We start from the raw sequence: 14,775 nt of genomic DNA, 5'->3' as shown, positions 1-14,775 counted from the left end.
ATGGCACTTAACAACAACAACAACAACCACAAGATTGGTGGTCCAAACCCACTAGCTGCCCCTTGGAAACCCTATATAGAGTAACTATGAGTTGGAATGGATTTGACGGCATCAGATGCTTAGACTCTGCTTCTGGGATGCTGTGTTTGTATCTGAGCATGTTGTCCCTGCACTTAGCCAGAACTTAAAATCTGCCCTTGACTGTCTGAAATGTGCTGGCTGACTGTTCCCCACCCCAGCTAAGGCTCGGCGTCTTTAAAATGTACACAAAGTCCATTCATTTTCCAATAAAAATGTCCAGAGGAGCAAAAGTTAGCAGAGGACTTAGTAACTTAGAGAAGGTCATGCGCTGACATGACCCAGCACTGTGGCCATCCTGTGGATGCCTGGCAGCCTGGCCTAGCCTAGCCTGTCTTCACTATCCAGCCGTAGCCACTGGGTGATGACAATGGTCACAGAAGCATCACTTTCTGTTTCTAGTGCTCCCTTGAGACAGTCCCACCTCACCAGATGCACAAGTGTGACACCATCTATGTTATTGATCATTTGTGTTATTGGATATTGATAAGCATGCCATTTGGGTTACATAAGCCTGTCTGCCTTTTTTCCTTCTTTACTTCCTTTCCTCTTCAGGAATTGGCAAACTCCCATGTCTGACCAGGGTCATATTTGGACCCTATATGTAAAGGTGTTGGGTTGTCTTTTGCTAATTTAAAGCATTGTGATGGGTCTATGGGAAGCTTGCCCAATTTAGAGTTAATAACTCCATGTGCCGTGCTGTAGGATCAGCACTGGACTGCAAACCACAAGGTGGGTAGTTCAGTCCCACCAACTGCTCTTTGAAACCCTCTACAGGGATGCTGTGGGTTGAAAGTGACTCAATGACACTTAACAACAACAACTCTGCATTTATTAAGGACTGGGCCACAAAGTCCTCAATTCCCACATCTCACAACTTAGAAATGTTACCATGAAGAACACCTCTATTGACTCAAGAAATATATTTTTCTGAGACCAGTGGTTCATGAAATGTATTCTCCAATTGAACGATCTCTTGAACAGTTGTTTGTCATAATCAGATTTGGAAGCCATAGATCTTCTTTTAAGTGAGGATGGTGCAGTAACCTCTGGCTCCGTCCACTTTGCTGGTCTGGATAGGGCAGATTTCAGCGAGGAATGAGAATCACTGCCGTCTTATCAAATAATGGCAGGACTTGTTGTGTTTAAAAGTGTTGGAAATTAGTTTTTCAGGCACTGCTCTTGACAAGCCAGCTGTCAAAAGTGGGTGTCTGTGGCCACAAAGTCATTGATCTCATACGTAAAATTGTGTCTGCAAAATACAAGGGAAGTCAGAGTAGACGCGCTGATGTACAAATGAAATGGTCTGAAGTGGGATGACTGCATGTCAGGACTTTGGGTGAAAGGTTTTCCTGGCTTCCCATTTATCAAGTCTGTCAACCACAGTTATTTTATTGACTACAGCTTTTGCCTTGGCATTCAGAATGGGGAGCATGTAATATTCTCAGCAGGCAGGTGGACAGAGTGGGTTCTGATTCTGGTCAGCTGAGAGCTTGAGTATTATTTAAGGGTATTCTTTCTTTCTTTTAATCTATCATGTCCTTCCATGTAGACTGATGCTTTTTCCTATTTTGGTCTTATATAGCCAGGGGTTCAAAGGGATGTCCTTACTCAGAAGGGATTATGGTTCACTACATTGGTTGTCAGATTTTATGTTAAGAAGAAGTTGGGGAGTTGGTTAGCTTAGCCTGGTACATTGAGCCTCAGCCTGATGTGCAAGGATAATAAATGTGCCCACCCAACGTAAAGGCCATACTTAGATGCATTTGAAAGGCAAAACTTTGGTTTTGAAGGTTTTTTTTCATTCTTTGTAAAGGTACAGAATGAATACCTAAAGACCAGAGAAAGAGAAGTCTGTATTTAAAGAAATTAACAAACAAAAACACACATTCAAGTCATAAGCAGTTTCAGATAAAAGAAAAGGATTACAAAAACCCTTCTGGAATGTTTTTCCATCTCATAGACTTCAGTTGAATTAAATGTCCTTGCATTTAGGTGTCTGGATATTAACTCAAATGATGTTGTACTGTTTCTCTTCCTTGGTGATATTAAATGCTGTCAAGTCAGTTCTGACTTATAGTGACCGTGTAGTAGGGTTTCTAAGGAGCCGTTGGTGGGTTTGAACCACCCACCTTGTGGTTCCAGTGCTTATCCTACAGTGCCACACCAGGACTCCATCTGTCTTCCTTTGTTGTTGTTAAGTGCTGTTTTATCAGTAACAACTCTGATCAATCCTGTATAGGATTTTCAGGGCGTGGCTGGTGGGTTTGAACTGCCAACCTTGTGATTTCTAACACACCACACCAGGACTCTGACACTTTTCCTTTGTTGTTGTTATGTGTTGTTGAGTTGATTCTGATTATAGCAACGTGATATAGGGTTTTTAGGGACTAGCTGGTGGGTTTGAACTCCCAACCTTGTGATTCCTGTAGCACTACACCAGGACTGTGACTCTCTTCCTTAGTGGTGGAAAATTGCTTTTCCTCCTTGAGTTGGGCTTCAGTCACGTCTGCATCTCAGAAAGACAGGCTAATGTGTCCTGCACCACCTGACAGAGGTCACAGAACGTGGAGCACCGTGTTGGATGAGCAAGGCAGATGACCCTTCCAGGAAATGTGGCACCCTTGGCCACCACTTCTGATTCTCCTCCAGCTTACATGGCATCTGAGAACAGCTTTGTTGGAGTGAAAGGACTGTCACACTAGATTCTGACCCTCAGACTAGCTCTGACAACAAGAACTTGTATCTCATTGTTTGATCGTTCATGTTCTCAGCCCTTTGTATGTGACAGAACTGAACTAAATCATCTCTGCTAATTGTTTTCACTTATAAGAAGCTTGTCTGCTTGACTATTATCGTAGTAGTAGTGTAGTTGTGGGCCGTGGAGTCGGTTCCGACTCACAGCGACCGTGTACAGGGTTTCCGAGGCTGCAGGCCCTTTTAAGAGCATTTGTTAAGTACCATCGAGTTAGTTCTGACTCATAGCGACCCTATATAGGGTTTCCAAGGAGCAGCTGGTAAGTTTGAACCACCGACCTTATGGTTCAAACTGACTTTGTGGTACAATATGTTGTTCCACACCAGGACTCCTATAAAAACATAGAACACAAAATAGATGATGACGATAATTCATAATTCTTCCACCTAGATAGTTCTGTATTTTACATTTTAACTGCTTTCCACTGCTTATATAAAACATAATTAAGGTTGTATTATATATACTGGAAAGGGACTCTGGGTGAGGCACTGTAGGACAAATTCTGGATCGTAACGTTGCTTTGAACCACAAGGCTGGCAGTTCAAACTCACCAGCCACTCCTCAGAAAACCTATACAGGGTCGCTGTAAGTCGACAATAACAAATGGTTGCCAAACTCTCTCCAGTCTCTGGAATATAAACACTCATGTGACGTGGACCCTTCATTTAGGATCAAGATTTAGTAGAAGAGGGGATTATGAACAAAAACAAAAAAGGGTTGACAGTGTGGCATTTATCATATATAAAGCTGTTCTCCTAACTCTTCAATCTCCTTCACCCTTGGTTTCTTAAGAACAAAGACAGGGACAGCTAACCAAATCACAAGTAGCAGTTTAGTCAGGGAATAGATGCCAACAGAACATTTAAAATGTGACAAATGACTAAAAGGAACATGGGGATCTGCATGGGACCCTGGAATTAAAAAGGAACACGAGGCATAGAAAAACCCTGAAAAAACAAACTAGATAAATATGAATAATGTGTAGCTTCTAGGTTAATCATAATGTATTGATGTTGGCTCATTAATTATAACAAATATGTCATACTTAAACATCATCTTTCACTATCCATCTGTCAGTTTGTCATACTGTGGTGGTTCACATATTGCTAAGCTCCTGCAAGCTATGCCACAAATATTTCAAATCCCATCAAGGTCATCCATGGTGGGCAGGTTTCTGCAGTGCTTCCAGACTAGAAAAAAACGAGGAAGAAAAGCCTGGTGATTTATTTCCAGAAATTAGCCAATGTATACCACAGAATATTATCCGGTATATTGCCGGAAGATGAGCGCTCTCTGTTGGAAGGCATTCAAAACACACAAGGGGTGCAACACGGGACTTGAGTATATTGAAGATGGTGCGGGAGTGAATAGTGTTTTGTTCTGTTGACCGCGGGGTCATCATGACTCAGAGCTGGCTTCATGGCAACTAACAGCGCTTCAACATTTTAGCCATGGGACACTGGGTGTGGACTAAATGAAAACTCTCTCCTCTATCTCTACAACTTTTTGTTGGTGTTTTTAGATGCCATCAAGTCGACACCAACTCACAGCAACCCCATACACAACAGAACAAGATACTGTCTGAACCTGGGCCAACCTCATAATCATTGCTGTTTGAGCCCATTGATGCTGCCACTGTGCCAGTCAATCTCGTTGGGGTCTTCCTCTTTTTCTCGGAGCCTCTACTTTACCAAATATGATTTCCATCTCCAGGATGTACAATATCCCGTACAAGGATATCATGTGCAACATAATAGCCTTCTCCAGGTGTTCAACTTTTTAGTACATCCTGGTGTGGCACTGTGGGTTAATGCGCCAGACTGCAAAGCCATTTGCACTGCAAGGTCAGTGGTTCAAGCTCACCAGCGGCTCCTTGGAAACCCTATACAGGGTCACTATGGGTTGTAATCGACTCGACGACATTTAACAACAACAAAACTAAAATTAAAAGCTTATTCTAATAAGTGAATTCAGCAGATCCAGCAGAAGAGAAATTGTACTCTAAGTAGAAGTAACTGGATTGAAGAGAGTCATGGAAGCACATGAGGTGGGATAGGATTGTACTGTGGATATTGAATATGAAAACGAGACTCAGAGCTGGGGCTGAATTAATCAGGCCCTTCTTTGAGATCTGGCTTAAAAACGCTAGGGTTTATTCATTGGGGGATTGGAAGTCACTAGAAAAAGTTAATTAATGTGAGTTAATGTTTGAGTTTATTTATTATAAAAGTACATGGCAGCATGTTGGAGGATGGATCTATGTTGCATTTCCATTAGGAGAGGGCTTCCTGCTATTTGCATCTCCTGCCTTCAGTTCTCCATCCTCATCACTGATAAAATCTCAGCAGAGAGACCAGTAAAGGCAAGTTGATCAAGGTCCAGTGGAATCCCATTCTGACTCCCATTGAAACCAGGGGACTAGAGAGTCAAGGTACCTCTTTACTGATGCCAGTGGAGTTTGGCAGTCAGGGTTAGGGGTTCAGTTCTGGTGCAAGGGTAGTAAGTCTGGTCCCAGGAATTGATAAAGTATCATTCCAAACCCACCGTCAATTTCAACTCTTAGTGCCCTATATAGGGTTTCCGAGATTTTACATCTTTATGGGAACAGAAAACCACCTTTGTCTCCTTTGATGCCTATGGTGTGTTTGAACTACCGACCTTGGGATTAGCAGTTCAGTGCTTATCCTACAGCACCATCAGAACTCCTTACATCATCATTAGATTAGAACTATCCCTACTGTAGAGAAAACGAGGAAGACCCCGATAAGATGGATTGGCACAGTGGTAGCAACAATGCGCTCAAATGTGGCCCTGATTGTAGGTTGGTGCAAGACCGGGCAATGTTTCCTTCTGTGCTGCAGAGGGTCACTATGAGCTGGTCCTGATTCGATGGCACCTAACAACAACAACAACAACAACAACATAGTTCTTTGAGTCATCAAAATGGTTAAAGAGACTTTGGTAACATCATTCATATCCAAGTTGAGTATCAGCCCCAATTACAGAGTTAAACAGGTCTGAGGTACAGATGCAGGCAGCCCCAGTATATAGTATCTATCCTATTCCTATACAGGGTCTCTATGGGTTGGAACTGACTCAATGGCACTTAACAACAAGGAACTCTGGTAGTGTAGTGGTTATGAAGTTGGACTGCTAACCTTAAGGTCAGCAGTTTGAAACTACCAGTCATTCCGCAGGAGAAAGATGAGGGTTTCAGCGCCCATAAAGACTCACAGCCTCAGAAACCCTATGCAGGGCCGCTGTGAGTCAGAACCGACTCCACAGCACACCACCACCATCTTATTCCTGCCTGCTGAGTTCACATGGCTTAGTCCAAAGAATCCAGGAATTCAACACCTTGACTCGTTTTATCTGAATTTATCCTCTTCCCACTGAAAGCATCTTACTTAAGCCAGCTGCAGGAATTTCTGGGCTTGAGACCCAGTGGAGAAATAGACATAGTTCCTTCTCTGGCTCTATGAGTTTGTGATGGTGCTGGATATCCATATTCTAAAAAAGATCCCCAATTTGTGGTTGGTCCTCATAGGAAGTGAGCACAGGAAGGGTTCCTCACTATTGTCCAGTCCATGCAGGGTCACAGGAAGGGGAGCAGTCCCCAAATACCTGGTGTTCTCTGCTGTTTTTGAGTCAGGATAGGGACTTTTTGACCACCACAAGGTGCCGATCAGATATGCATTTAGCTTCTAGATAGCTCCTGTAAGCTCAGGGAGAAAACCCACATTTACTTCTATCTGCATACCAGGGGGATTGCATTCCAGTGAGGTCAGGCAGGGAGCTCTTCACCCTGCTTTCAGTAGGCACCAGAATACTGGGCAAGCTGTGCACTTGGGTGTTGTTCCTTTCTCAGTGTTGAGCCTCCTCCTGCCGCTGGTGGAGGAGATAGTAGAACACAATACCCTCCGGCCTAGGCAAGTCAAATGAGTAATGAAAGAAAAGGGACACTTTATGGGAAACCCAGTTTCTTGGCCTCAGTGGATGCACAGAATGAAATGGGACTTAAACATTTGTTCTACAGACAAGTTGTAACAATTGGTTTTATTTTCGGAGTCTAGTATGTCTCAGAGATCCAGGTAAGGTGATACAGGAAATGAAGCACTCTATTGCTCCTCTGTTCTTGTTAAGATTTTACTATGACTTTGGGTCTCTGGGTAGCTGGGCAGGCTGCTGCCTGCCTAGTCACGCCTGGCCCCGAGTCCTAACTCAGGAGGCAAGTTCCTAGAGTGAGCATGGGTGCTTTCTCTGTGTTCATTACACTTCCTTTTTCTTTCACAGCTTGCAACGTGGGATTCAGAGAAGGGCCTGAATGGCAGCTTGCAAGAGAGGCCAGTGGGCAGCCGTCTGCAAGGACTGACTCTCAAGGTGGTGACTGTCTTGGTAGGATCATATGGATGTTCAAGAGCTTCACCTTCAGGCACTGAGTCAGCAGCTTCTCTCTGCTTTAAGGCTGGCTTGGGAGAAAAGAGAATATTGAGTTTTGAGGGTTCAAAAAGCTCTTCTATTTAACCATATGTAGAATGATTTATTTGTGTTGTTAAGTGCTGTTGAGTAGGGTCCGACTTATAGCAAGCCTGTATAGAGTTTCCAAGTAGCAGTTGGTGGCTTTAAACTGCCAACTTTGTAGTGAGTAGTCCATCACTTATCCCGTAGAGCCATGCCAGGACTCCAGGTATAATGTGAGGAAGAGTGATGGTGGGTGTTCTTGCCAGTTCCCAAGGTCACTGCTCTGCTCTGGAGACATGCCGTTACCCAGGTTGATCATGTGCCATTCACCCAGGTGGATCAGAAGAAGAGAAGGCTCAGTGTCTCCACTTATCCTGGGATGCCAGCTGCACCGGAACCTACTGATGGTCCTTAGGAAAGCTGAGCTGTTAGCCAGGATACCCCAGGCAGATGCTGGGAGAAGGACATTCTTCCAACCGAAGAGTTTGACTTAGGGACCCACAGTGACATACAGTTCATAATGGAGGTCCTTTATGGCTTGTAACTTTTCTACGTGGGTGATCTGGAGTCGTAGACCTTTACATTTGGTAGAGTACTTAGAAACATTCGTATTTCTTTCAATTGCTTCTTCTACCTCTTTAGAAGGACTATGGGAGAAATATGTAATTTATCTATTAGCTATGTCAGACATGATGCAAATATCTGCCTCCACCATGGAGATATGCTAGTAGGATCTCCTCAAGTCTAGAAGCTAGTGACAGTGGTGTTTCTGCATTCCCCAAATACACATCACTAAGATGTTTACCCTGTTTCCTAACAAAACCAATGGGATGTATTTTAGAGGATTGTTTCCCAGAAGGCCCCCTTTTACTCAATTTTACAAAAGTAGGAAAAAGAGTAGTAGGAGAGGTTGATGTGTTTTCCAGTTGGTCACATGTTCCTCAGTATGAAGTGTGTGAATGTGAACAGGGCATGACTTTGGACCTGGAAGGTGTAGGTTTCATTCTTCTCCGTTTTTAATTAAGACATGGCTTTGCCAGTTAACTGGCACTGTTGGATAAGTACTGGACTGCCAGCCACAAGGTTGGCTGTTCAAACCCAGCAACTGCTTCTTGAAAACCCTATACAGGGTTGCTGTGAGTCAAAACTGACTCCATGACACTTAACAACCACACAACAACAAGAACAACATTTTCTAATAAAACCCGCTAAATATAATATTGCTTTCTCTCTGCCTAGTATCTTAGAACTTTCTTACCATTTACTATTCTACATGAATGATATTCATGTTTCTTATGCGGGTCCCGCAAATGATGGCATTTCATAAGAACAGAGTTCTCGTTCAGCGCTAATATCATCACAAGCAAGGAAGTCATATTATTTTGGGAATTGGGACTTTGAAGAATGGCTTGGATAGCATAATACATAGCAAGTAATACTCATTCCTCCTTATTGACACAATAATCGGAGCTTTTTTAATGCATTATAGCCTAAATGTCAATCAACTGCTTTTAGAAAAGGACAGAAAAGTTCAGACCCCAGGCCGAAATAGGGTAAATACAATAAAGCTTCCGTAAACCTTCAAAAGTGATGATTGATCAGATATGTCACTCCAGCAAGATTCTGAGAATATGTGTTCCCAGACCTGCTGTTTAATTGAAGAAATGAAAAAGTAGAACCTTAATATTGCCTTAACTATTTATTCTGTTGTCCCCAGGAAGAGCCTTTTGTGATGGTGGCAGAGAACATTCTTGGGCAGCCTAAACGCTACAAAGGCTTCTCCATGGACGTCCTGGATGCGCTGGCCAAGGCTTTGGGCTTCAAATATGACATTTACCAGGCCCCAGACGGCAGGTACGGTCATCAGCTCCACAACACCTCTTGGAACGGAATGATTGGCGAGCTTATCAGTAAGGTAGGTGTTTATAGCAGATGGATGGAGAGAGCCCTAGTCTGCCTCTGTGTTGCTAACTAAACTTGACCTCATTATATAGTTGGAACCCTGGAACCAGCTAAACACACTGCACTTAACCATTCTTTACATACTAAAGCTCTGCTCTTGTACCCTTTCATCCCCTGGTACTTGGGGGTTTCTCTCCCTGTCCATTGTTCTCATTCCTTTGAAGTCCATCTCCTGGGCCTGTGAAGCACACCTTCTGGAGATCCACCTCAACTTCATCTTTAAACAGGAGCCCAGTGCTCAGGGGGAGGCAGGGGTACTGGCACGTGTTCATATTCTTGTAATTCACATACTGGACCGCAGTTGGGCTTTGTATGTGCAAATACGTAGCTGTGTGTGTCAGTGAAAGAGTGATGGTGAGCCTGTATTTGCATTGTTAATGTCTTTCAGTTTCCCATGCTACTTTCAAACCATCACTCTCTTACCCTCTTGTAGGATCTGTATCTTCATAAAGGTTTATGGCATGAGGCCAAGTCACTATGTTCCTGTCCCTGCCCCTGTCATCCTCATTTCCTCTCAATGATTTATGATAGTGACATCTGACTCAGGCCCTCTCACTCCAGACTGAAGGCTGCCATTTCTAGACAAACTCTGACATCTCTAGAGACAACCCCAGACTTCCTGTGTTTTGACCTCCTCACCCCACCTGATCTTTGCCTGTGCTCCGCTAGAGCTCCTTGGCACGGAGCATCTTATTGTTATCCTGAAATTTGGATTCTTCCGTATCACTAGACTGTTCCTTGGATGCAGTTGGTTGTCCTTCTGAATCTTAGACTTTCAGTCCTAAAACCCAGGCAGCCCTTTTGCTTTTGACTGCAGAAAGGCAAACACTGGAAATCCCTCAGATAGCCCGTAAGCTTTTTTTTTTTTTAAAAAAAACAACAACTTAATTGAGGTTTCAGTTTCATTAGCCCATTTTAGGTGAATAATTATGTTTAGTACATTTTCCAAGTTGTGTAGCCCTCAATATAATACAGTTTAAAAATACCCTTTTCATCATCCTAATGTGATCCTGGTGTAGCACTGTAGGATTAATCCTGGGCTGCAAGTCATGAGGTCAGCAGTTCAAACCTACCAGTGTCCTTTGGAAATCCTATACAGGGTCATTGTGAAAAGTAACTTAATGGTACTTAATAACAACAACAGTCCACCTTTATCTACTTTCTGTCTCTATAGAATTGTCTTTCTGATAATTTCATATCGATGAAGCAACAAAATACATGTTGTTGTTGTTTTTTTAATTTCTGCCTTTTCCCTCTTAGCATAATATATTTGAGTTTATCTTCTTAGGTTATTAATTCCGAATCATTATATATTAATAGAATGATATTATAGTCCTCACTACCTGACAAATTTACCTTCATCCTTATGATGCCCTTCTGTTGAGGATTATTTCCTGCACCCAAGCCGTGAATGACCCTATTGCTGACCTTCATTCCCTCTGACGTCCAGGCTGCCAAATGCCATTGTTATTACCCCAACTCATAGCAACCCTGTATGGGGTTTCTGAGGAGTGACTGGTGAGTTTGAACCGCTGACCCTTGTGGTTCAAACTGACCTTGCAGTCCAGCGCATTATCCTCCAGCACCACACCAGGACTCTGCCAAATGCTGGAAGAGGGAAAAATCACAAATCTATCCAAATGGACTATGAACAGTAGGTGGTCTCCCACCTCAGGTGCACCCGTGCTCCTTAACTTGTCATTTGTTGCACCCCTTGACTACGTTTTTCAGAGACTTTTGCAAAAGTTTGTCTTTCTCCAACCTCTTATGAAATTCATTCCTGTAGGCAGCTGCTCTCCCATTCAGTTTCGAAGTGGGGAGTGCTTCTCATCCTGCAGAAGGTTAACCACGGCATCCGCGTTCATGAGTTCATTCCTTGTGTCTCCTCTAGACCCTCCTTCATACATTAATTTCCCTCCAGTCTGTACTTTCAACCTATTCTGTGTTCTGTTGATTTCTCTTCCTCAACCCTTAAATATGTCCCACATTTTCCTCTCCCGAAAATAAATAAATAAATAAATAAATAAATAAATAAATAAATAAATAAATAAATAAAGTCTGAGTCTTGTTTCGTTGAGGAAAGAAGAAAGAGTCAGGTGTGTACCTGTCATAGAACAAGAGAGGTATGACACTGTCATCATCAATGCTTTATCTCTTTACTCTGGATTGTACTAAGGGGATTCAGGGGAGTTTGTACAACTCATCATATAACTTCCAATGTATTTTAGAAAAGAGGGAGATTAGGTTTGACTAACGGAATTCAGAGAGGCCTGCTGGGACATAGTGTCTCCTATGAAGTAAAGTGTGGAAGCAGACGAGTCGAGAACAAGCTAGAAAGGGCTACTTGCTGGAGGTGGAGGGGAACCTGGGCAAAAGAAAGGAGAGAGAGAGCTAAGGTTTGTTAGGTAAACTGAAAAGAACAAGATAACAAGCTGTGATTCTCACAGGAATGAGGGAAAAATTTAGTCTTTTCTTCAGAAGCGATTTCCAGTTTTTAAGGCTGGGGAGAGAAATTTATAAGCTAAAGACAACTTTTTTTGTTTAACTTTTCCTTATATGATTCAAGGTCGCAGAGTGACAACTTTCAAATCCATTTCCTAAAAGACCAAAAGCTGAAGCTTCTCCCTTGGCAAACAGAACTCGGTCGTTCAGGACAGTTGAGGACTGATTTTGATGAGACCATTTTGCCTTTCAGAGAGCAGACTTGGCCATCTCAGCTATCACCATCACCCCAGAGAGGGAGAGTGTTGTGGACTTCAGCAAGCGGTACATGGACTACTCGGTGGGGATGCTAATCAGGAAGCCTGAGGAGAGAATCAGCATCTTCTCTCTGTTTGCTCCATTTGATTTTGCTGTATGGGCCTGCATTGCAGCAGCCATCCCTGTGGTTGGTGTGTTGATTTTTGTGTTGAATCGGATTCAGGCTGTGAAGGCTCAGAATGCAGGTCAGCCCCGGCCATCCACCACAGCCACCCTGCACAGCGCCATCTGGATTGTCTATGGCACCTTCGTACAACAAGGTACCTGCTTGGTTTTCTGCTATTTGAATATCCCTAGGTTCTGAAGTGGCAGCCATTGGTAGTTCTGTGGCAAACTTCCCTGTGGGAGACCCGGATTCCGTTTTCTACTAGTGTATTTCCTGCCTAGCCACCATCCATCTGGCAATGTTGTTGTTGTTGTCAGGTGATGTTGAGTCTGTTCCAACCCATAGCAACCCTGCCTGTGTAGGGTTTCCGAGGAGTGGCTGATGAGCCTGAATCTCTGACCTTGCAGTTCATACTGTCTTTGCAGTCCAATGCAGTAACCCACAGCCACACCAGGATTGCGTAGAAGCTTATATTTTGCTATGATACTGTACACGTTTTAGTGAAGTTTCTAGACTGAGAGAGCGAGTAGGAAGAAAAGTCTGATGATCTACTTCTGAAAATGAGCCAGTGACAACTCTTATATATCTTCAGAGTCTGATCCACATTCGATCATGGGCCTGGCATGGTAACATTCTTATGATCCATCATCGAGTCAGTTCAAATTCATAATGACCTTTTTCTAGGGTTTCTGAGGAGCAGGTGGTGGGTTTGAACTACTGAGCTTATCCAATAGATAGTGCCAAGCATAGGACCTGGCATTTGGTCATTCTGTAGTGAATGTGGTTGCCAGGATTCAGGGGCTGACTCAGTGGAGCTGAGAACAACACTGGCAGGGTCCTTGAAGAACTTATCCATTAGCAAAGCTTTTAGAGATGTTTTACCGGAGTAATTTTAAATGCAATTTTATTTAATCTCTAGGACAGCACTAACATTAGACTCTACCTGATTTTGCTGAGGAATATCAGGTAGAACTTAAATGACATGCCACCAAGGATCTTGACTTTTCATTCTAGGTTAAAATTAATTTCGGAATTCTGCTTTGCGCTTTCTCCCCTCCCACATCAGACGGCTTGTTGTCTACATGAGGTTATCAAATGAAACCCTGACTCTTGTTTAAATCTGAAGGTTTAATGGAAAAGCAACCACAGTTGTGTTGCAGTAATGTGGAGTCCATTCCTGAGACACCAAGTGCACATTTCTGAGATGTTTGGATAGCACTTGGTGCGTTACAGGATCAGGCAATTGTTACTAGAATCTGCAAATTGCAAAGTTCCTAATGTGAGTCTTGGCCCCATTTGCAATGTGTGTGGTTATATAAGGAGAATCATCAGTGGTTTGCTCTCTTCTGCCACCACTTAAGGGACCAATAATAAAAAATAAAAAATAAAAAAAAATTGGCCTCCAAGTGGAATCCTCTAATTGAATGTCACATGCAGTGATTTCTGAAAATCCTGGTGGGGAAGAGTCTCCTGGTGAGGACAATGGTACCAAAATGATAGGATACATCTAATTTCTTAGTTTAAAAGAAAGCTCAGAGCCCTCTGGGGAGGAAGTAATATTCTGTATTTACAGAATTCCTGAGACTGGTATGTGCAAATTTGGAATTGAAATGGAATCTCACATCAGGTTACAACCCTATAAATCCATATCACTCTATGTCAGAATTTTCTAGCCAGAAGATTTTGGTATTCAGAACTCTATCCTTGGAGTTTTGGCAAATTTCACATAACTAAGAGTCCAGTCCAATGCTTCTCAGTGGAGGGGGGATGAAACACAAGCTTCCGACTAATCCCTCTATGCCTGCCCACTACAGGTGGTGAGTCTTCAGTGAATTCGATGGCCATGCGCATCGTGATGGGCAGCTGGTGGCTCTTCACCCTCATCGTGTGCTCTTCCTACACGGCCAATCTGGCTGCTTTCCTCACCGTGTCTAGGATGGACAATCCCATAAGGTAAGACCCATTTCACTATGAGAAGGTACAGAGAGGAAATATCCACCCTGTCAGGAACAGCCTCGTGTGCAGGAGAAAGGCCGGAAGCAGACCCGGCTCCAGTCCTGCCTTTGCCATTTGATGATGAGATCCTTCAGTACATGGAGAAAAGTGTCTCTCTCCCCGATTGTACCTTACCTCGTAAACGATTACATAAATGTGTAAATTCATTATTTTCTCTGAACATTTAAATGCTGTTACCAAATCCAATAAATCAAAATGTTAAAAATGAACAAATTAAATTTCTTCAGACATGTAAACATTGGCTACATTTATACAATAAACATTTCTAAACATTGAATTAAAATTAATTAAATTCACAAGTTTAATACATCTTTGAAATTTTCAGACACCTTAAAATGATTTTAGAAAGTATGCCAATTATCACAATGATTAGAAAACTGATTTCAATTAAATTTATAAAATCATAATATTATTGAATCTAAGGGTTGAAATATTTTCTTCACTATTTACATTCTGGGGGAATTGGTGGCTCCATAGTTACAACATTGAGAAGTATGAGTATTCCAGAACACTTAATTGTACTTCTGAGAAATCTGTACCTAGACCAAGAAGCAGTTGTTCGAACAGAACATGGGAGCACTGAATGTTTTAAAATTGGGAAAGGTGTGCGACAAGGTTGTGTTCTTTCACCATA

General features: G+C 42.7%; 1 protein-coding gene across 1 annotated transcript in view; it reads left to right on the top strand.

Annotated features, from left to right (window-relative positions):
- GRID1 (glutamate receptor, ionotropic, delta 1) overlaps window positions 1-14,775 on the top strand; it is a 1,105,771-nt gene that overhangs the window by 888,722 nt on the left and 202,274 nt on the right. The window contains exons 9-12 of the mRNA XM_006872457.1: window positions 7,130-7,231; window positions 9,015-9,212; window positions 11,955-12,279; window positions 13,940-14,078. Coding sequence (XP_006872519.1) covers window positions 7,130-7,231; window positions 9,015-9,212; window positions 11,955-12,279; window positions 13,940-14,078 — 764 coding nt within the window. The remainder of the gene's footprint in view (window positions 1-7,129; window positions 7,232-9,014; window positions 9,213-11,954; window positions 12,280-13,939; window positions 14,079-14,775) is intronic.

The sequence above is a fragment of the Chrysochloris asiatica genome, unplaced genomic scaffold, assembly GCF_000296735.1.
Source record: "Chrysochloris asiatica unplaced genomic scaffold, ChrAsi1.0 scaffold00198, whole genome shotgun sequence".
NCBI classification, from domain to species: Eukaryota; Metazoa; Chordata; class Mammalia; order Afrosoricida; family Chrysochloridae; genus Chrysochloris; species Chrysochloris asiatica.
The sequence above is the reverse complement of the archived record's forward strand: the minus strand, read 5'-3'. Positions and strand labels throughout refer to the sequence as shown.